The 23,859-nt window shown below is 38.4% G+C and overlaps 1 protein-coding gene across 4 annotated transcripts in view; it reads left to right on the forward strand.

Annotated features, from left to right (window-relative positions):
- Positions 1–23,859, forward strand: part of WASF3 (WASP family member 3) — a 65,769-nt gene extending 41,910 nt beyond the window's left edge. For 3 of the 4 annotated variants that reach the window (XM_048294938.1, XM_048294939.1, XM_048294937.1), the window contains 8 exons: positions 829–971; positions 7,142–7,276; positions 10,127–10,280; positions 11,153–11,270; positions 15,715–15,890; positions 18,349–18,612; positions 20,209–20,564; positions 21,285–23,859. In XM_048294938.1, coding sequence (XP_048150895.1) covers positions 839–971; positions 7,142–7,276; positions 10,127–10,280; positions 11,153–11,270; positions 15,715–15,890; positions 18,349–18,612; positions 20,209–20,564; positions 21,285–21,442 — 1,494 coding nt within the window. In that variant the 5' untranslated portion in view covers positions 829–838 and the 3' untranslated portion in view covers positions 21,443–23,859. Of the gene's footprint in view, positions 1–828; positions 972–7,141; positions 7,277–10,126; positions 10,281–11,152; positions 11,271–15,714; positions 15,891–17,510; positions 17,678–18,348; positions 18,613–20,208; positions 20,565–21,284 lie in introns of all 4 variants that reach the window. The other variant, XM_048294941.1, reaches the window with a different exon arrangement.

Here is a 23,859-nt window from a genome sequence, read left to right on the forward strand (position 1 = left end):
CTTTTCCCTGCCCCTGGCAATGATGTGAGATGGTATCAAATAACACAATGTCTTGGTCCCTCCCCTTGGTCTGGGCTGGAACCAAGGCACCATCTTCATTTGTTTCATTTTTCCAAGAAAACCAGTTCTGACAACCTTCGTTTTCTCAGATAAATGTCTTCCTGCATCTGGCCTGTTCCCAGAAGCTGTTCAGTTCATGCCCTTACCCCATTCAGAATGCCATACAGCACCACCTGTGGAAAACCATCTTCTTCCTCATGCAGCCTGTTTCTGAGAGGCACTTGCCCTTACGTGTCAGATGAATTTATCATTTTTACTGAAAACTGTCAGAGCTGGGGTAGGTCGGTGTCTGACGTAGTCAGGGGGCTGCAGTCCTTGATTGGTCTGTTGGTGGCCAGTTGCCAAGGCAGGATGCCAGCTTGCTCCAGACAGCGACCTTTCTTGCCACTCCTGTGGGGACTGCCAGTTTTTTTATAAATGCAAATGTGCACTGAAGTCCAGTGATTCTGGAACTGCAGCACAAGTCTGTGCATACAGTAAATCTTACACCAAATCCAAGGCCAAAAGCCTACATTACCTATATTACCTATATTGCCTGTATTCTCTGCTGTCCTGCAGTGCTCTTGTCATATTCTGGCATGAGTGCAGAACTCCAGTGCCTCGGTAGGAATTGTACAGGATCTTACAGTGGGAAGGCTGAAGCAAGGGCTTTAAAAGAAAAATGGTGAAGTGTTTTCTGGAGAAAAAAGCCTGAATGTGTGCTACACTGATTCAGAGCTCTTAATTTCGTTTTTGTAAACGTCATATGTATTTGTTTGTAAATTCCAGACTGTGAGCCATGCCTTTGGTGAAAAGGAACATTGAACCACGGCATCTCTGCCGAGGAGCTCTGCCAGAGGGAATTACAAGTGAACTGGAATGTGTAACAAATAGCACCCTTGCTGCTATCATACGCCAGCTAAGCAGCTTAAGTAAGTATCTGTAACTTCCTGTAAGTATTTGATTAATGATGAAAAACTGAAGAGATGAAAAACTTTAAGATGGATTGTTTTAAATAGCAAAATTATGGTATGGGACATTACCACTTATGTATTGTAGTAATATGCTATTTCATTGCTTTTATGCTCTTCTGTATTTTGGAGTTTATTCAAGAAGCAAAAAGCCCAACCCAACCCTCCCCCCACCCCCAAACCCCACTCCAAAAAGCAAATTAGCAAAAAACCAAACAAGCAAAAAAATCCCAAAAACAAATTTAAAAAAACCCAAAAAACACCACCAAAAAAAGCCCCAACCAAAAAACTGGAGCATAGAAAACCAGAACTTACTTCTAAGGTGAGAGAAATTAGTGCAAGAAACAAGACTAGCACTTGAGTTCTTCTTGCCTTGCAGTATTACAGGATTGAGCCAGCAAACTCTTCTGCCTCCTGGCATCAAATGACACATTCGACTGAAATCTTAGTTTTTCGTAATGTGCTAATATTTCTTAAGTTTCCTCTTTTATATATATGTGTGTGCTCAATTCATATGAATGAAATTAAGCACATTGAAAGGATGCCATTTGCTGAACAAGCCTGCAGGCTACCATTGAGGCAGGCTAACATCAGCTCTGTACAGAGTAGCCTACACACCACACCTGTCAGGTGACACCACCACTAGCAATTCTAGAAGCATGACTGGAGTGTTTGCAAGATGAACAATATTTTTAATGAAAGGGATAAGAGATGTTTTTCAGACAGTGTTTAACAATCAGCAGCTGTTGTTTGTGCTGATAACGCTGGTCCTAGAAAAGAAATTACTGCTTCATCAGTTGCTTCACTTTGTAAATGGAAGTGGTTTAAGACTGGGAGTCTGTATGGAGCTCAGACTATGGGGCCCACTGGTGTTCAGTTTATGATGATAGAAAAAAGTGCTTAGGGAAAGAGGACAAGAAACGCAGCATTTCCTCTTTTCAGTAGTCAGTGATTTAGCGATTTTTCTGAGCTGGAGGTCCATCTGAATCATCCTATGTAATGAGCACTTGTAAAACTGTCACCTGTGGTGTTGCTTAGATCTGTTGAAATAGGGATTGCAGCTTTTTCGTGGCCAGTGACCTGTGGCAGAATGTCCCACAATAGAAGTTGACCTGTTTCTTCCTTTTGATACCTTCTCGTTCTGGTGTAATACAAAATAATGAAAGGTGCTTTCATCCTGTGCATTTCCATAATAATTTGTTATTTTATAAAGTGTTTATCCTGTTCTCCTGGTGATATTTTTCCAGGTTGAAGTGTCCTGATCTGTTAGTGATCTTCTCGAATAGAAACCATTTTGTTTTTCTGATCACTGTTATTTCTGCTTTGGATATGTAAGTTACGATATATTGTGAGTTTTTTAAGGTGGAGTGTTGAGGACTTCAGATAATATTCAAAACAGACTTTCTCTGTTTTGTCATTATTTCCCTAAAAATTTGTAGAATTTTGATTGTTGCTAAGCATTGAGGTACTATTTTCAGATAAGCTTCCAAGCTATCCTGTGGTCTTTCTTGAACAGCAGCTGATGATTTAGTGTCTAAAGTTATTTAGAGTTCATTTGTGTTTGTACTGAGTTTCATTTACTGTTTTCTCAGGCAGTTGCACAGTAGTGACATCCTTAAGTTTCAGAAAAGTTAGAAGAATGGCTAATGTTCTAGTTACACTAAAGGATACATGCTAAGACCTCATTTTGGTATCGTGCAATGATTGTCCAAGTGTAGATAATACACTTTCTACTTGTCTGACTTGCTAGGAATGTGTACAGCTTTCATTTATCCAGATTTGGTCTTGCAGCTAATCTGTTACACTGCCTGTTTACATCCTCTTATGATTGTTGCTGAGGAACTGACTACTTACATCCATATCTTGCAGTTTTCCCTTAGTGGATTTCTAGGGTCATCTGAAGTCTTTGTAGACAGCCCCTAAAGTTGTTAGTGTCAGGTTAAAGATCTGTGCAAATAAATGATGTGTCCTTAGTCTTAACAGATGAATACATGGTATTTAACAAGTGAAATGTATCACCATTCTCATCCACAGTCTGAAAAATGTCATGTTTGCAGAGGGTTTATTGTGCAGACAGCATTTGCTTTGCCTGTCTTTTGAGCCAGCTGGGAGCAAGGAAATGATCATAGAAAAATGCTGTGCTGGAGCTGAAGTAGTATGTCCTGCTGACAACATCAGAGCTGGCTGGTGTTTCCACAGCTTGAGGCATAGAGTGAGCAACTTCAGGTCTATCTTGCAGTCACACTGGGTTTTTTTTGGTGTTGCACTGTGAATTCAGTGTGGATTTTAAAAACTGGCAGGTCTGTACTGTTGCATACATATTTGGCATGCTTTTACCTCTGTTTTTTTCAGGAGATGTTAACAAGTTCCTATCCAAAGGGAATGTGCTCTCAGGAGAGCTTTTTCTGTATTATGTTTCAGATTTGGGTTTGTTTCCAGCCAGCTGTCTTGGAGCACAGGCAGAGTGAGCAGCATTCTGTATGAAACTGTGCACTTTTATGTAAGGCAGAATCTTGTCTAGGGGATTCACCTCCACTTGGGAGGAGAGAATCTACTGGAGGGGAAGGACAGGGAGCATTTGCAGGCTGTACCTGTAAGTACCGTGGAGGAAGTGTAATCTGTGGAGACTTGGAAGAGTTTCTCTTTCATGCAGAGAAGAGCAGCCACCAACTTGCCCTTTGGTATTTTCCTGGGTAGATTGGCCATTGGCTCAGTTTCACTGGTTTTCATGCAGGCCTGAGCACAGTGCATCCATGTCACTACCCTCTGTAGTACTGCTGAATCAGGCTGGGTTGGAAAGGTTGCTTTTTTGCCGTTACGTATCTTGCTAGTGGTATTGTGAGAAAGGAGATCAGAATCAAGACCTAGTCAGTAACAGCCTACCACTTTTGCATCTTTAAAAAAAGAGGAGGAGGAAAGCATGATTCTAATGTTTCTAGTTAATCCAGTTACAAATGGGTGGGTGAAATCACTGTCTTCTATAGTTGGAGGGAACCTTAGAAGGAAAGACTGCATAATTTCTTGGTGGATTTTTAAATTAATGGGTAGGTTGTCCACATGTTGGGCAACACCTAATGTTTTAAAATTATTGTCTTAGAGTACCAAAATCAGCTCTTAAATTGAAAGATATATGCTTGCAATTTCAGATAGGTTTTTTTTTCCTGCTTGTTTCTGTTTTGTTAAAAATCTAATGTAAAAGATGGCAACATAGCAAACACTTGAAGTATTACTTTATTTCTAAAACTTACTGCATCAGATTAATCACAACAGTGTGTCCAATACTGCTTTACTATGTCACTGTTTTCACAGACAGGAGATTGACAATCTGTCTTCCACGTGTTCTAGGCTAGCAAGTGTTTAAAAAAAAATCAAATATTAAAGAAATATGTTCCCACTTTGCCTTCTGAAAGGTAACTGACAAGCATCCATCTCCTTGACTTCTCTAGGGCTGATGTGTTTAATCCTAGAATGTGGCAGTCCTCCCTCAGCAGGCTGATTTCAATATATTAACATAAACTTAACATCTATTAAAATTGATTGAGCTCTGAATGCTGGTGGCTGAAGAATGTAATAACTGCTTTATTTAGTTGAAGAGCTGAAAAGCTTATTTTTTCCATAGCTTGGAATAACATCTTCATTTGAAGCAACTAAATCAAGTGGGGATTATAAGTGAATTTCAGCTAGCTGCTGGGAAGCACTTAGAGAACATTTTAAGTGTGAAGGTGGTTGAACACTGGCATGGGTAGCCCAGAAGACTTGTGGAGCCTCCATCCTTGCAAGCGTTCAAAACCCAGCTGATCAGAGTCCATTGGCAACCTGCTTTGTTTCATTGTGCTTTGAGCAGGGAATTGGACCAGATGATTTTGAACTTCAGCTGTTCTGTGGTTGTGTGTGACTTTTGTTGGGGGAGGAGATTAGGAGCAGGTAGACAGCATAGCTTTCTTACCCACCTTCCACATATATATGAAGCAGAGCTTGCATACACTGGCATATCTTTAACATTTTGGGTTAGTTATTGGCTGATCTTACACATAGTAATGAAAACTATTATTGGTAAAATCCTCCATTTGAAGGCAATCACTTCTTCTTTTGTGATTCGCAAACTGTTTTCCAAAAATGTTTTAGTCTAGTTGTTGTTTCCTCCCCCCCCACCCATGTAAGTGATCCAAGAAAGGGGCAGATTGTCCTGTTGACTTCCTAAAGGTGGCCATTTTTTTTACATTGAATTACTGTCTAAGGATGGGATCTTAACTGAAATTTTCATTGTATTTTTACTTTTCTTTGTTAAGTATTAAGGTTGGTTGTTGGACCCTACTTTGAATGTCAATAATGACTGTTCTTTTGGAAGTCATTGTCATTTAAGTGGTTAATGCATATTCCATATTCTTCCAACTATGAGATAGTTTTACTTTGCCCCCCCATGTCAGCTCTTTTCCTGATACAGGTCATAACAAGACGAACTTAATTCAGAAGCAGGGGTTTAACATTTATTTTTGTTTAAAAAGTGTGGTTAAATGCAGGAGGCAGGACTTTTCTTTTTACAAGGATTTCTTGAAGGTGTTTGGCTGCAGAAATTGTAGAGGGAGACATCTTAAATGAAATAGCAGTGTCTGGGTAGGCAGGACCATCAGTTCAGTGAGTGGGAGCAATGAGTTTGGGTGGAATCTGAAATTTGTAGGGGAAGTTCGGGGGCAGGCAAAGTATTAAATTGTGGATCTGGAACCAGTGATCTGGAGTGGAGGAGAGTTGTGGACTGGGGCATAAAGAGAGTCAAACTGTGGATGAGTATGCCTAGTTCTGTGGGAGGACTGGGAAAGGAAGGGCCATGCACAATGATCTGTGCATCAAGGAGGGATTTGGTTTATCATGTGGCACCTTCTGTCCACTGTAGCACTTTTAGGGAAGGGCCTGAGGCTTCAGATCTGTACTAGGCACTGGTGAGGTCACACTTTGGAGTACTGTGTCCAGTTCTGGGCCTCTCAATTCAGGAAGGACATTGATGTGCTGGAGCGGGTTCAGAGAAGGGCAACAAAGCAGGTGAAGGGTCTGGAGCACAAGTCTGTGAGGAGCAGCTGAGGGAGCTGGGGGTGTTCAGCCTGGAGAAAAGGAGGCTCAGGGGAGACCTTATCACTCTCTACAACCGCCTGAAAGGAGGATGTAGCCTGCTGGGTGTTGGCCTCTTCTCCCAGGGAACAAGTGACAGGATGAGAGACATAGTCTTAAGTTGTTCCAGGAGAGGTTTAGGTTGGACATTAGGAGGAATTTCTTCACAGAAAGTGTGATTAGATATTGGAATGGGCTGCCCAGGAGATTGTGGAGTCACCATCCCTTGGAGGTGTTTAAGGAAAGACTGGATGTGGCACTTGATACCATGGTCTAGTTGACCCTGATGGTGTTTGGTCATAGGTTGGACTCAGTGATCTCAGAGGTCTTTTTCAACCTTACTGATTCAGTGATTTGGTGATCTGGACTGGACTGTCCACTCTCACAGTGACTGAGAACATACAGCATGTGAAAGGGAGGCTGAAAAGGTTGTGCACTAAGTCCAGTGTGGCCATGGGTAAATGTGGTCAGTGCCCTCTGACCCTCTCTCAAATGACACCAGGGACAGCAACATACGCACTCGGCATTTGTAGAGATAAGTGGGCTGCCTTGCAGGAGAATCCTGATTTTGATCTGTTTCACTCTGCTTTAATTTTGATGTTGGCCTGTGCTTATGCTTAAAATTAAATCTTAGCTACTACGGATTGCAAGATTTTAATTTCAAAATGTACTTCAGAAGCTTTTATGGACTGCAGTAACTCTAGGCCTTTTCATCACAGAGGCAGGTTTTAATGCTTAGTTGTCTGTCAGTTGGCACTAGTTCAGTTACATAAGGATTAGAATTTTTAAGTCTCCCTGTGTTTTTAAGATGACTACTAACCAGGATGTCCAGAAGAATCAGGCAGAATTTATGATGTATTTTGACATTTTTGTACAAATTTGTTGCCCCAAATTTTGCTGCATGACAAACTGCGCTGTTCTAATCCTACAGCTACTGTGTTTTATTATACTTCATGATATTGAAGCCATTTGTCTTGTGTTTTGTAAGCCACTAGCAAAGGGATTTCCTTGTCTATTTTCTTACACAGGCAAACATGCTGAAGACATATTTGGTGAATTGTTTAATGAGGCCAACAGCTTCTACATCAGAGCAAATTCCCTCCAAGACAGAATTGATCGCCTTGCTGTCAAAGTCACCCAGCTGGATTCAACAGTGGAAGAGGGTAGGTAATTGCATGAAAGCATTGAGCCAGAAGTGATGTTGACAAGACAACAGTATTTAATTGCACAATAACCTCTGTCTTTTCAAAGTAATCCTGTGCCGATATTTCATCTTGTTGTCTCAGTAAGGCAAGCTGGGAATAATCACTTTAGAAGAGCAAGTAAAAATATTCTTGAGTCAAGAAGCCCCTGTAGTAATGGAGCTATTAAGCTGCCTTTTTCACAAGGAAAACTTTGAGGTTTTGAGTGTAGTAAATCATAAATGAATAAATATAGACCTTACTGGAAGTAAGTCAGAATATTGGAAAAGGTTTGAGACACTGGGTGTCCCTGTTAATTTCAGGGTAGGGTAGTCACGTACATTAGTAGTATCTGTTCTGTGGTCGTCAAAGATCTTAAAATACTCTGTATCTAAACAAGGTACTTTGTTTGGATGAACTAGGTGAAATTTTTTAGGGGGTTCTACTCACTAGAAACTGTATTTCCTTTAAAAATATTTCCTGCTTCTGCGCTTGGTCATTCACTTCATAAATACACAGTAAAACCAAAGGATTTAAGTAACATCATTATATTGTTTGAAAGCACTTACTTGGGTAGATAAAGCATTTCTCTGTCTAGCTTTAGAAGCTGTTAACATGCATCTTGGCTTCCATGCTACATGTCTGAGCCAGCCACTGCATATACTTCCTGTTTAGATGATTCCTGACATTTACTAAAATGTAAAAGCTTTTTATATCAGGACAATAGGGTAATATTGACTCAGTAGTAGTTAATGCTGCTTGTGATATGCAGTTCTCATCTTGGTTTTGCTACTGTTTTTTTTTTTTTCCTCTTTTTTCCCCCCCCTCTTTTTTTTTCTTAAGTGCCTCATTAATGTCTCATTAGTGTTATACAGTACCACCCAGGTAGTTTTCAGAGTTTGGAGAATAATTAAAAGCAATCTATTGGAAGAGGAAACTAGTGTATGGACTGAGAATTTAATCAGTGTTTATTTTAAATTGACAGCAGTTGTTACTCTTGCATTGCTAATCATGCTTCATATTAATAAGCTGTATAGACAAACTGCTGTCACCTTAGTGTCAGTAGTAGATTTTCTTAGCTATTTCACTGTAGAAGTTGAAGTCTATAATAATTCATTGTACTGTCAGAAATAGTACGTTTCTGGATAGCTTCAGCATTTAAGCAAAATGCCAATTGCAACATTGTTTTAAAAAGCCCTTCAGATTTGATTGCATCAGTGATTTCATATATTCTTAGCTATGACTAATACAGTGTATTTAAAAATATTTAATATACATAATACTACAGCTGAAAAAAACATTAAAATAATTGAGGTTAAGCTTTCAAAAGCATATAAATAACTTCCTCTAAAAATCCCCAGAAAAAGGTTGGTTTGTTTTTTTTTACTCTTTTGAATGTCTTCCTATAAACAAGGATGAAACAATTCAGATACATACATCTAAAAAAATCTGCCTGAAAAACCTTATACTTACAGGCCGGTTTAAATAGAAACTACTGTCAAAAATGGTGTTTTCATACTTCATATGATGTGAATGGGGGAACGACTACTAGACAGGAATTATTCTATTTTTAATTTTTTGCTATTGTAAAACTTACAGAAGAAACTCAGTAGTTCTTGGAGTCAGATGCAAGACCTCAGCACAGATAACAAAAATAGTTGGGCAGAGAAGTCTGAGTGGGATTTGGTGTCCCTCATGACAAATGATAACAGTGCAAAATTTCATCCCTTTTTCTTTTTTCAGGTCTTTACTGTACTACATTTTTGGCCATTACTGTTCAGTTACCTTGTGAAATTTCTCACAGTTTGTCCTTGAGACTCAATAAATTAGATGAATGGGCAAGAAATATTACATAAAGTGTCAGTGGGAATAAAAAGACACTAAGCCAGTGCATTTTGTTTGCACAAGTCCTACAGCTTGCACTCCTATAAAACACTTGGATCAAATCCAGAAGAGGTCAGTGTAATTGTAGACAACCCAGTGAAGACTTCAGCATCCTGTTCGACTGCAGTCTAAAACCTGTGTTTCAGGGTGCTTAGGAGTGGAAGATGGTATCAAGAGCTTACTGCCACTTTTAAATTGCGATTGGCCTTTACCTGGGTCTTCTCTAACAATGATTGCTGCATCTCATGAAAACTTAAGAGTGAAAGAAAGTCCTGATAAAAGTGAAAGGAACAATTAAAACTAACTTAAATCTTTCATTTGAAAAGGAAGAATGAAAAGCCTGGTATGGTTTACCCCAGGGCTGTGTATGAGAAGTGCAAGTATTTCTCTCTGTAGAGACATGAGGAAAACTTTAAAGTAAGGAGTGTTCAATTATATGGGAAGACTTAGAAGTTGAAAGAGAGTAAAGTAAGTGGAATTCTCTCTCACAGGAGGTTGTTGCAGCTGTAATTTAATTATACTCAGAATGGGCTAAATGTGTATGGATACCATGTGTAATTATAAAACACACTGTGTTAGAGGAATACCAGACCTTGTGTTTTCAGTCTTGAAGCCAGTCTTTCTGCTGTTAGAACTCCATGATAAACCTCATAAAAACGGGAAGTTGTTGAACATCTGCATGTGACAGCATTCTTGCATCATCTTCCAAGACACAGTCCATGGTCCCATTATTATAAGTGAGGTTCTGGACCAAGTGGGACTTAAATCTGTTTTATTGTGGTAATTCTTACATGCCTTTGCACTTAAATATCAGGATTGTCCACTAAGGAAAAACCTGTCTTTCTATATCTTGCTGAAAATATTTCAAATAATTAGTGAAAAATGGATGTTGTTTATCCACTTCCATTTGTTTCGGACCTGTGGTAAATGTATTTCTGTTTCTAACAGTATCCTTACAGGACATCAACATGAAAAAAGCATTCAAGAGCTCAACAGTTCAAGACCAGCAGGTAGTTTCAAAGAACAGCATTCCGAACCCGGTGGCTGATATTTATAATCAAAGTGACAAACCACCACCTCTGAATATTCTTTCACCTTATAGGTAAGGAAATATTGATTGTTTACATTCTTGTACTTGGCCCTTTATTTCCTAATTGTATGCAGTGAATTATAGCAGAAGGGAAATGCTATATTGATTACTGAGATTTGATTTTTCAAGGACTTCCTTGTACATGGAAACAAAAATTGCTATTGACACACTTAAAATTGTAAGTCATACATAACAAAAATCATCATATTTCAAGACAAGTTGTACATGGCAGCACAGGAATCAGAGAACATGGGCCACTGATTATGTAAAAAAGTGAAAAAATTAATACACTAAACTGGCTTCCTTGGTGTCTTTATCCAGAAAGTTGTATTTGTTGCTTTTGTCTTCTCACTATTCTCCCTCTTGTCCCCAACATAAACACAGGTGTGCATACAATCTGTACCCTTCCTTTTCCTGGTTACTTGCTGGTGAACAGAAGAGCAGCAAGCAGGACTGTGTTTTCTGTTTCCTTTTCCCAATTCCATTATTGTTGTTCATGAAATGAGTGCAATTTGTCTGAAGGGTTGTGGACAACAGGGTTTTACTGTGTTCTTCAACTTTTGAGAGGTACTACGTTGTGAGGTGTCTGTATAAAATTCAATCTGCAATAAATAGATGTATTTTTTAAGAATGGTATATCAGAGCATTTCTAGTGTATTTAATTTTTAAGAATTTTTAATTGGAAGGTAAATTTGTAGGCTTTATGACTGAAGGATGTGCTTTTTCTGCTGCTGCAAACAGTGGTGGTACTAGTTTATGGACATCCAGTTAGTAGGGGTTGTTATTGATCAGCTTGAGGCTTGGATGATCATCAAAGGTAAGTTTTCTGTATTTAAAACATACTAATTAATGTATTTTTAGCTTTTCTTCTGCTGTTTTTCCAGGGATGATAAGAAAGACGGATTGAAGTTTTATACCGATCCTTCCTATTTTTTTGATCTTTGGAAAGAAAAAATGTTACAAGATACTGAAGATAAGCGAAAAGAAAAGAGGAGACAAAAGGTAAAAGCAGAAACATAATAGCACATTTGTACATTACAATTTTGTGTGCAGTTGTCCAGGCATAAAAATTGCCAGGTCATACTTAGTTTGTGTGCATGGAAAGACTGTTCCTCTTTGTGTGGCTGTAGATTCAGAGCATTCCATTTTTATAGCTTATCCTGTCTATTTTAAGAAGGCAGCAAATTGAATTTTAGGAGCACTGTAGTTATCTTCCAAGATACTTTCTTGAATCCTTTGCCAGTATCTGCTTATTGGTACCCAGAAAAATGGCCTTGTTGTGCTCCAGAAAAAGACATTGTAATAGGAGAGGAAAGGAATTGGAATTACAGCATTTTCCATTCTGACTTCCCATTTTTTCCATTCTGGTTTTAAAGGAAAAAATACAGATGCTCTTACAACAGTTTATAAAATGACTTGAACATTTCTTTATTCCTTTAGAATGATTTCTACAAAACTATGTATTTAAGTTGCCTTTAGACTTTATCTTAGGGCAACACATCCTGCTTATTTCCATACGTGGTATATTTTTGTAGATTTTAATTGTCTTCTTACAGTCTACAAACCAAATGCAAATATGCTCAATGCCAATCATGTAGGATTATAGCCATACATCACAGAAATACCCCTTGATAAATTCTAGCTGAAGTTCTATTTGATTTGATTAAATATATGCCAAGTCCACCTAAGAAGAAAGCAGCACAGACTTGAGTTTGCATGGATGCAATTCACTTTGTGACAGGAAGAAATCTCAGTTTTAGCTTTCCAGAAGATGGTCTGCAAATGAGCATTTCATGATCTGGGTCCCTTAGAGAGCAGGATGGTTTGGGTGAGATGTCTCCCAGGCACACTTTGTTCCACAGGTTGCTGAGCCAAATGTCCTTTTTCTTTTGTTCTTGTCCTTATGATAGCAGAATCCAGAGCATTTGTTAACAATTTGGTAGCTGAACTTAAATTTTCAATCTATTAAATGAGAATTCTTTACTCAATTCGTACTCTGCAGAAGCACAAAACTTGATAGATGTTGAGGAACTGTGCAAGTGAAATGAATGTGTATTGTTTAGCAAATTACAAGCTAGACATCCACGTGCCCTCCTACTCAGCTGATGAAATGCAGCTAGTTTTTAGCCTCAATTTTTCAGGTGCTCAGTGAAATCTGAGTGAGTCCCTGCACCAGAGAATCAGTTTTCCAGTATTATTTTGGTAATTTGCCCTAAGTGCTGAAGCTGTTGCAGCAGGAGGTTTGTGAGTAGTTTAGTTTTCTTGCCTCAAATACCATGCTTTTTGTTTCTGTATACACTTTGATTGAAAAATTCTAACTGGCTTCCTCTGATTTGGCTCCTTCAGGTAAACTTTTTTCTGAAGAAAACTGTAATTTTGATTCTTTAAAATCCGTGTAGTCAGTTTGTTTTCCTTTCAGTAGATCAGTGTCTGAGAGTTCAATGTAGTTTTGACTTGGTATGTATCAGTAGTATTCTGAATTGAATGACTGTAGGTGGGGCAGTTGTAACAAAGGAAAGTTGTTCTAATTTGCTTTTTATTGTTCCTGCTTTTTATCTGAGAATAATTAGCTATTTAAACAAGTAAAAATTTTAAAATTTGGAACACTTGTATCTCAGAAATCATTCTTGATTACTTGTGTTTTGATAGGATTTTATAAATTTGTGCCTCTTGCTTCCAGTTGTTTGAAAGTATTGAAAATACTTTCTGAAGCTACTTTCTGTTACTAGCTCTTAATTCTTTATTAAGATGCTTGTAATATCATTTGCTAATTCTTGATGCAAATACCAAACTTAAAATTAACTCAACCTTATTTGAAGGCTCTAATATGTTTTGTGTTTGCTGAAATAATTTCCTGACAACTTCAATGATGTACCTGTTTTCTGGCTTGATCTACAGCACCCACTTGTCTGCCATAGCTTCTATTACACTTGGTTTAAAAAAAGTAACTCCTCTTAATATTCCTTTAATTTCCTGAGAAATATTTAAAACTGTAGTTATCTAGAAAGGCTTCAGCTCTCCTAGAACTTTGTCATCTTTGCCCTGGGTAGTAAAGCTAGAGCTGTCACCATTGTCAAGGGCATGAAACTGCTACTGGAACAATTTAAAATTACTCTTAGAGGTATATTTAGCTTTGTCAGCTGCTACTAATAGGGCTGCCCCACTGTTTTGGAAGACATTTAATGTTTTAGAGATGTATCGATACAGTATTCAATCAAAAAATCACTACCAGTAGGGTTTAGTACTGCTTGAGTAAAAAGGATTCCAGTGTATTTATTCATTAGCATGCATACAGATGCTGGTCTGGAACAACCTATCCAGCTGAAATCTGATCCAATTAAAACCAGCTAAGCTTTGTGTTTGTTTTTTGTTGTATATACATCCATATGTATTTACCTTTTCATAAAAAACCAATGATCTCTTTAACCTTTTAAATAGTAAGCAGTAACTGTAAGCAGTCATGTAAGCACTCGTGGTTGTACAGGAATTGTATAAAAATGATTGTCTTCCCAGTGGCATCAAAAGGTGGATATTTATTTTATTTAGAATCTTGCAAGAAATATGTAGTTGTGACCCCTAAATGACAAAATTATTGTTCTGAAAGAAGATAAAACTAAGCGTTTTCGATGAACCAAAAGGCTTACTTGGTCTTTCTCCTCAAATCTAACAAGACTCAGTAACAAAATCTTAATAAATGAATCAGGATAAAAGTCACAAATTAAAAAAACCCAAAACAGTTGTAGCAAGTAATTGAAAAAGACAGATGTAAAGTTTTTAACAAGCATATATGCAATCATGGCAATTAGAAAAACTTCATATATTTAAAATAAAGCATGACTGAATCTGTGTCCTTTCTGCTCCAAATCCTATATTGGCAGAATTTGATGTGAAGAAGTGGTTATCAAATGTAAAAAGGGTGTGATTCTAAAAAGTTTGTGGAGGAAAAATATTTTGGGAGAACTGATGAAGAACCAAGATGATCATCTTTATTTAACATAAATCAGTCCAAAAATCTGTTTACTGTAGGAATGAGCAAGAGTTGTCAAAACATTTTGGTGTTGAAGTCTTTCCTGTCATTCTTAATGTTAGCAGGATCAGCAGGTCCCTCATGCAACATGCACGAATGAGCGAGAGATCCAAAACAGGGGCAAATAAGCCATTTGGTAGTTTTTTGTTAGTTATGTAATGCCAAATATTATTTCAGAATTATTTACTCAGCGCTGTTCTACAGTTGGAGTAAAAAACCTGTGTTCATCTGTGATGCACTTTTTGTTGAGCTAGCTTTCCAACTCTTATCCCCTACTTTGCAGGTCTAAATTCCAGGGAAAGGCTTGCCTGCCAGGGTTTGACCGAGCTCTTCTCTCAATACAGTTCATTGACTGCATCCTCAGAATAGCAATATAGTTCTTTCATGAGAAACTATTTTTCTAGCAGCTAAAAGCCTAATGCCAACCTACTGATAGAAAAAACATGTATTCTAAGGTGTGGGTTCTAGAGCTGATTAAAAAAACCCCTATGAACTCATGAATACTGAGAAAAGGAGTAGCAGATAAATACCGTTCTCAGTCTGAACTGAGCAAACTTGTTCATTTTTTGTGCTGAAGCACCAGTATGATTTTTATATTCATACTGAGTAGTCAGAAGTAGGTGAGGACAACATTTCTGAGGTGTGAAAGCATTGAGACCCGATATTAGGAGATCTTACTATCAGTGAGGTAAAGATAAATAAGTAACATAAACACTGACATTGGTTGAGCCTGGGGTTATATTGAAAAATATAGGCAGACAAGTTTGCCATGAACCTATCAAGCTGTAATATACTGCTGGCCTGGGTGTTACTGGCTCACTGCAGAGAGAATTAGTGTAATTTATTTTTATGTAAGATAATGGGAAACAACGATGAGGAGAAAGTAGGAGGAATTTCGGTAGCTAATCATATTTAAGGAGGGAGAGGAAGTTAAACAAAAGTAATTTCACATAGACTATGGAATAGGAAAGTGTGTCCTTCTCCATACTTCCCCAGGCCCTCTTGATTGTGACCCTAATGAATAACCCTGAGCTTATTTAACATTCTCAGAAGTTTGATTTGCAGGAGATAAAATTACAAGTGCTTCAGGGGGGTCTAAATAAAAGACATGATGTCAGAAGAAGTTAAACTTTCTGGCTTTTAAAATTGGTCATATTTCTGCATTACGAAAACCAGTAGATTGGTATCACAGTAGCACATGTATCATACAGAACAAAGGCAAATCAAAAGTCCTGCTGCTAATGAAGTTTGTAGCATAAGGAGATATTCTTATTTTCAGTGCAGAGAAATTATATGAAGACTTGGCTTCATCTATAAATCTGGTCTTATTTTCATGCACTCTAACTGCATTTTAACCAGCTTTTTTCCTTTCCTTTTTTCTCTCTCTTTGCATGCTTTATTTCTTTTGTTTGGCATTAGGAGCAAAAGCGTATAGATGGCACCACCCGTGAGGTGAAAAAGGTTAGAAAAGCCAGGAACAGACGCCAGGAGTGGAATATGATGGCATATGACAAAGAGCTTAGACCTGACAACAGGTTGTCTCAAAGTGTGTACCATGGAGCATCTTCCGAGGGATCACTGTCCCCAGATACTAGGTCTGTTTACAGCAAAGCTGTTTGTTATACCACAGTTGTATGTTCAGCAATACTGAGTAGAATTAGGTGTTTCTACAGGATGGGAATAGTTAGACAAAACATACAATGCATGTTTAAAACATTCTTTTCAAAATTATTTTAAAGCATAAATGACATAACAGATTCTGTAATGATTTTTTTCTTCCTCAGCTTCACATGAGCATTTTGTCACCGTAATGTCATGCACTGCAGAGGAAGAAGTGTTTGCTTTCTATTTGATCTTCAGTAGCTGTAGTTACAAAAGCATTTAATCCTCTACTAGATAATGTCAGTAGCTCTTCCTTAGTGTCTCATTTGTTGTTTGGTGCTCTGCTGGTAGCTTAATAAATATTTTTCTGTGATCTACTCAGTCGAGAATACTTTTGCCTGTAACAGAATGCTTCAGTGGGAGAAGAGTTCAGTTATTGATGTTACATTAGTCTAAAAAGCAAGCTACAAAACCAGATGAGATGTTATTGCTTGAAATAACAAAAATCTCTGCTTAGAGATACGCAGCAGAATTCATCTTCATTGACTGAGATTCCCTTTGAGCTCAGTGGGAGTTACTTGATGTGCATTGAAATCTTAGTTTTTTTGCTAAGCTGGTCTCTCCAGAGGATTTTCCCACTTATTTTATTTCCTCTGTCTGTTGTGATTAACTATTATAATAAAGATAGAAATAATAGAGTCCACTGGAAAAAGTGTTTAAATTGTTAAATGGCCGGGTTGAGGAGGTAGCTACCACTGCAAGAATATGGACTGCTAGCTTTAGTCCACTGTCCAGTGGGGATTACTTTTAAAAAAAACCTACTCAGAACTTTGTAACACTGTGGTCTTTGTGAAAAGTAATGAACTTGTAATTGAAACATAGTATTTGATATTGCTATTGGTCGTTGAATAATGTATTAGACTCCCTGCCTGTCTGAAAACCTTTGTTTGTTTTTGACAGTTTCTAATGCAAAACTTTTGTCTCCTATTAGTCTTAATGAAGCACTGCAGACTGACAAAGCTTTCCATAGGTTGATCTAGTAAAAGAGTAAAAGGTGTGGATTTTTTCATCAGGAGATCTGTTTCACACTATTTGAGTCTTTTTTTTTTTTTTTCCTCCGATTTAACACCTTGCTTCCAGGATTCCTGAGTTTAAATTATCATGTAGAAGTGCTTTGTTTTTTTCTCCCTGCAGTGTCAACATGTATTTGGCTGTTTGCAGATATCTGCGGTATTTGCAGTCTGTAGGATTTTTTTCAAGCAGAAATTGTAGGATGCATCTCTGTGTTGGATTTTGATGTTGTGGCATGACAGATACCTTGTATTTATATAAGCCTTTCATATTTTATAAATTATGGGGTGTTTTACATTTCAGTGAATCAGATATCTGAGATTGAATCCTGAAGTCTGTTTCATATCCATGAAGGGTTAATTCTGCGAATGATAGTGAAGAGAAGGCTTTTCTAAAGTACAAAAAAACCCCAAAAAAACCAAACAAAACCGCTCGTATTTCTTACTGTTTGCTAATTGTAAGACTTAAGCATTAAATGTTGACATCGCAGTGTTTGGACTGTGTCAATTTACAATGTATTTGTTATACTTATTGTACTTTAGAGAGAGAAACACAAGCTGAATCCAAACAGAAACCAGCAAATTAATGTGAGAAAAGTAAGAACAAGAAAAGAAGAGTGGGAGAGAAGGAAAATGGGCATTGAGTTCATGAGTGACGCAAAGAAAATGGAACAGGCAGGAAGCATGAAAGAGGACAAAATGCCCAAAGGGTTTGTTATTTTGTTTTACTCAAAGCCCTGGCTTTTTGTTGCTTACCTTGCTTCCAGTCTCACAGATAAGTGCATCAGTTTACTGTGTTCACTAAAAGCCAGGCTGCACCATTGTTCATTACTAAAACAAGTCTTCACAGTAATGGGATGAAAAGATACTTTTGCTCCCTCTCTTGGGCTTATTTGACAGAGCATCCTAGACTTTGTATCTTTATGAACTCTCTGCTCAACTAATACTTACATTTCCCAGTTTCTTTAAGCCTTTCCAACAAAATTAATTGTGCAAGGAAAATAAAAAGCATTTTCTAACTTTTGAAATTGGGTTTCTCTTCATTGGTGAAATTTGTACTTCTGCATAATTGCAAGTGCTTGTAGTATTGCTTTTCTTTTTCTGCTGCCATCGTTAACTTGAGGCAGGCTGGTAAGTATTATAATTTCCAATACTGGACTGTCAAAATCATTGACAAAAACCATAAGCTTCCTTATGGCTACTAAAATTCTTGTGCTTTCTGTGGACTTAAAAGGGAGCGGTGCTTGATAAATTGGGGAGTCCTCTTGCAAGGAAAATAATGCTGATTGTATTCTTTTTAGCTTTTTTTGTCAGTTATTTAGATAATGCCCTGTTACACTCACATAATCTGTTCTTCTGCATCAATTTACTTTAATTTTAGGTCCCATGCATCTGATGTTACAGATTATTCTTATCCTGCTACTCCGAATCATTCCCACCATCAGCAGATAGCAATGCCGTCATATGGAGCAGGAGATGGTCCCCAGTACATGGCAGCATCCCAAAGCCATGAGCACGAATACAGACCACCCTCCACCACTGTACGACACGCCACTTTGAACAGACCTCAGCAACCACCTCCACCTCCACCCCAGCCTTCAGATGGCCAGCACAGCTCAGTACCTGTGGTACCAGCAGAATATGGGTAAATCTCCTGATTTATTCCAGTGGATTCTTGGCAAAACCAGAGGAATGCACATTTTTCATAACTATTGTAATGTGTAATGCATCAAACAAAAAGACCCCAAATACACTAGTTACATCCTTGGGGAGGACAGAAGAAAATTGGTATAATTTCTATGTATGAATTTAATTTAAGTGAAGAAATAGTGAAAGCAGAAATAACCAAGTGTGTATTGAATATGGTGAAGTCAGCATGGTTGTAAAATATTAAGGGTGCCTATTACAATATTGAAGAGGGAATAATTTTCCTTTAAAGTGGAAAGTAGTTACAGGATAATTTGGATAATACTTTAAACTTCAGGAAATGTGCAGAAAGAGTATTGTTGATTGTGGCAGTCTCTCCTGCATCCCTGAAATGACTTTTTAGAGGAGCTTGTGATCGAGTTGGAAGGGGTCTCCTCAGACACAAATTCCATACTGCCACAGGAGGAATGCCACTTTTTAATTCAAGATAAGAGATTTATCAAACCCCTGTGTAGATACTTTGCCTGAATGCATTCTGAAGGAAGGCTTGCTCCAGACTACTGGTTCTCCTGTAGCAACAAAACATCTGTTTTCTAATGAGTCTGTGTCTGTCCTTTTGTGTAAATAGCTTAAACTTCCAAGTTGTAACCCCAGGAAAGCTGTAGTCATTCTTGCCTGTATTGTTTTATACTATGCAGGCCAAGGTTTGTCATCCTTGCTTGATGCATCCTGGGATAGCATTTGCCTGATTCATGGCTATCATGCTGCAGATGACTCAGTTAGGAGTGACTGCTCCAGCCTGCCCTTTCTGTGTTGTTTCCAGTGTGTAAGACATTGTTGTGCTTAGTCCTCAGGTCCGTGACCATTGTCGGGGTGTTGCAGTTGTCATACATTGGCATGTGTCACTCAGTGTCATCAGTCACTTGGTTCAACTCCTGTCTCCTGTATCTAGTTCTTTACCTACTTCAAAACTTACAAATTCTCATCTGTTTTCTGCTTAAGATTTCTTCTGATGACATTTTAAGAAAGAAATGAGCTCTTCCCTGTGCTTCCTATTTAAAGAATCAATCAAATGTATCAATTTAATTAAATGGTATTTAAACTGATAAACTTAACCGGAGAAGCACATGAGATACATTTACCTTTGGGTAAATCTTTCCTTTCATACTTTCCATTGTTCTCCATGTCTGTGTCCTCTGTTGTCTCTTGGCCTTCTATGGAACTGAAGGGCATAGTCTGCAGTTTTCTTAGTCCCTTCTTCATTGAAGACTTAGTACTTAACAGTCCCACAGAGTAGAAGTTTAATAATAAATGCAGCTTTATACTTAACTAGGCAGGAGAATTAAGATAAAAAGCTCACTTTGTAGAGTGCTGAAAGGATATTGTCTTTAACTTCAACATTTGTCTTAAATCTCAATGTATCACCAATATTTGACAATTCATACACATATAATCACTTGCATATTTAAGCCACTAGTTTAAATTGCCTTTGATTTTTGTTTTACCTGAGGTTGGATGAGTGTAGTTTAAGGGGCGATGATTCTGTAAGTCCTAACTCTGAATGCATTAAATATTTTTGTTCTGTTTTATATAGGATGCTCCCTGCTCAGATGGTGGATTATTACAATCCTACAGGTCCTCCCCCTCCGCCTCCCCCCCCTATGATTCCTTCAGCACAAACTGCATTTGTCAGTCCCCTTCAGCTTCCTGTGCCACCTTCCCATTCCGGACTGGTGACTGGCTCTACATATGCAGCTACTCATCCTCCTCCTTCTGGTGGGCTTGTTGTCACTGCTCCTCCTCCTCCCGGCCCACCTCCTCCCCCTCCAGGCCCACCTGCTGCAGGTGCATCCCTCTCTTCCTCCCCCATGCACGCTCCTCCGGCGTCGGAGGCGAAGCAGGCACCGATGAGCGATGCACGGAGCGATCTTCTGGCTGCCATCAGGATGGGTAAGTGCACACTGAGTTTTAGGTATTCCTTTTTTTCAATGAGAGCATCGTGTTTTCCACTGAAATGAGTCTATGGCTTCTTTTCCCAGCTGGGCAGATTTCACTAACCATAGGTACCTACCACACACCTGTTCTGACATTTGTCAGCCATGATTCTGGATCATTTTCTAACGCCTAAAGATGCACAGCTTTGTCGGGCATGTTCTAGGGTTTGTGTGGACATAATCTAAAGAAAACAGCACTTGTGTTCATTATGTAAAGTGCCAGTAGATGCACGTGGATTTTTGCTTCTGTTCAGAAGAACTGAGTTACCCAACACCGGGCTTCAGCCCACTGATTTTTCAACCAGTGACTAATGGCTCTTCCTGACCTGGCTTACAATATGGAGCTGTAGGTCTAATGGTATTTCCAAGTACAGTTTTGAAAACTTTCATCTTCAGATCAAAATGGCCTGTACAGTCTTGAATATTTAGCTTCAACATACTGTTAACAGTTTTAGAAGTCCAGAAGTATTCAGTTTCTGAGAAGTAATTCCCATCTGCCTTTTTTGTCTTTCCCTCTTCCTTGCTCAGGGAGGCTCTCTTAACTCAGTGCTTGCTTTCTTTTTTCCCGTTCTTCTTCCTGAGTATATTGTTGGAATACAATAAACTCAACACCAGCAGCGTCAAATATGAAATCTCTTGCCTGAAAAGCTTTGTCTGAGAGTAATTGTCTCTGCAGGAATCCAGCTGAAAAAGGTGCAGGAGCAGCGTGAGCAGGAGGCGAAGCGTGAGCCCGTTGGCAATGATGTGGCCACCATCCTGTCAAGGCGCATTGCTGTGGAGTACAGCGATTCCGACGACGACTCCGAGTTTGATGAGAACGACTGGTCAGATTGAACGTGGTCCAAGCCTACTGGCAACTACATTAAATACTTGGCTTCAGTGATTGCTTTCTTAGCAAGATGTAAAGCAGGACGTTGACATGTATTAAGGCTAGTGAGGGAAGTGCTAAAATTGAATTGGTATTATTCAGAATGCTGTAGCTTAGCAACTCTGGTAATAATGATGTGATTATGCTTATGCAGATCAGAAACTTGTCTTACTTTCGGTATTTACTGCATAATACTTAAGTGCCACTAAATGTAGCAACTCTTGTGCTGCGTGCAAAATATGCTGCAGTTGTTGCACTGTTACAGAACCAGCATTTTATTTTACTTTCCTGTTCTTGAAGGGATAAAATATATTTTTTTGACTTTACATCTTATTCTTTTAATCATGTAAGCAACATAGATACTTGTGAATTGGTCTGGTTGTTAGTCTTTGAGGGCAGTTAACTGTATGGCTGAGTGAAGTGTTGAGTTCCATAAATGTGACTTTTAGCTTTTTTATTAGGTACTAATTATGCCCACCTTAGTCTATTTTTAACTACTTCTGGGCTTAAGTTTTTATGCATACAGAATTGATTTTATACTATCTTCGTTTTTATCTTAAAAATGTAGCAGATGATGAAATGTATACTTTGAAAAATGAATCCACATGATCCAAGAAGAACGTTTGGTGAGCAGACAGGATATGTCTGTAACAGTACTAGCTCTAAGTTGCTGGCTGCTTGTTGAAAAGAGTGTTGGGGGGGCTCTCTGCTGGATAGCAGATGCATGTCCATGTTATAATTGAAAATGAAAATACCTGTAGAGCTTTTCAGTCTTATGATAAGGTCAACTGCATGCAGGATAGACCTGATTGAAACCCTGTGGCTATTGCAGTGCAGAAATGCTACTGTTATGACTAAATATTGGAACAGTCCAGATCTAGCAATCAGATACATTTCACAAGTATTAAACTTGGTCTTTATGCCTGTAGGTATAAATGTGTGTAAATAAGTTTTGTTGTTGATTTGTACATGTGTAGTCATGTAGCACATTTACTCAGAAGTCTTACTTTGAATGTATTTCTTTACCAGTACCCCATGGATAAAACATGGGCAGTTAAAGCAGTTTTAATGGCTGTTGAGGTACTATGCCATATATATACACACACACTTTTTTGGTCCTTTCCTAGGAATAGTTGCTGCCATAAAGTCTGCTTTGACTGTCTCTGTTTTCCTTTTTTTTTAAAAAATCAGCAGTGCAGTATTAAATATTTTTTTTTCCCCTCTCTTCTGGACTCAGAGTCAGGCTGCTGCTTTGCCCAATGAGGCTTTTAAATTTTATTCATAGCAGGGGAAGAGTTCTTTCCTTACCAGATTACAGTTTTAATCTTTGTGACAGAAGTCTGTGTAATTCCAGGCCTAACATTTGGTAGAGCTCCTTTGTTCTGTGAGGCCCCCTGTCTGTTCTTAAAAGAAGTATGTAAAATAAGAAGAGAAATGGAAGGTGATTGTCTAACCTGTGTTTACACCATTAACAGTTTTAGTCCTGAGAATGTAACAGTCTAACACGATGTTTGCATGCAAACTGTTGGCTACTGCATTGCTGTTTAATCTGCATATGATGTTTCAATCTGTGGTGGCTGCCTGTATGGTAGAGGGGTAACGTGCTGCCTCAGTGCTGGTGTTAAAATTTATCACACAAAGTATGACAGATCTCTGCATAGTGGTGAGCAACCACAGCTCTTGGTAACCAGGGGCAGCTGAAGGTACTTGCTGATCTCCGTCCCAGCTGGAGCTGGTTTTGTCTTTGCCTTAAAATGCAGAGCTGAAGTCTGCTTTATTTTGTGTCCTGGGGTCTGAGGTCTGTGTGTCCACCATAGAGGACAGAAGTTAGGCTGTAGCCTGATGGTGGTTTTCATCACCGTGTGAGAGATGGCTTGTCCTTACCATCATGCTGTGCTTGCACAGTGCCCTGCAGAATCATTCTTCTGAGAGGTAGCTGAAGGTGCAACTGTGACCTCAGTGTTACATCACTGTGTAGGTACACAAGGTGAGAGCACTCCTGATGTTCTTTTGATACATGCTGAAATGAAATGTCTCAGCAGAAAATCCTTTCCAATCTACTGAAATTTGATATGACAGAAGATATATTTTATGAGCACAGAAGTTGGGCGTGTCTGAAATTTTGTAATATGTGCTTATTTTAAATAATAAGCATTAAAAAAGCAATCAGTTGTGACCAGTGAAGATAGTGTAGTAGCCAACCAGTCCTAGTAGCCGACCTGTTTTTCTGAACCTGCAATGTTGTCATTTTCCTTTTGGTATTTTATGGATGAAATGTGAATTGAATTTAGTGATGTAAACACTCTTCTAGGCTGTTTTTATCAGTTTTACCATACTTCAGGTTGTGCATAAGTAACAAATATGAATAAAATCTCACTTTTGA

Source organism: Corvus hawaiiensis, chromosome 2 (assembly GCF_020740725.1).
Source record: "Corvus hawaiiensis isolate bCorHaw1 chromosome 2, bCorHaw1.pri.cur, whole genome shotgun sequence".
In the NCBI taxonomy this organism is placed as follows: domain Eukaryota; kingdom Metazoa; phylum Chordata; class Aves; order Passeriformes; family Corvidae; genus Corvus; species Corvus hawaiiensis.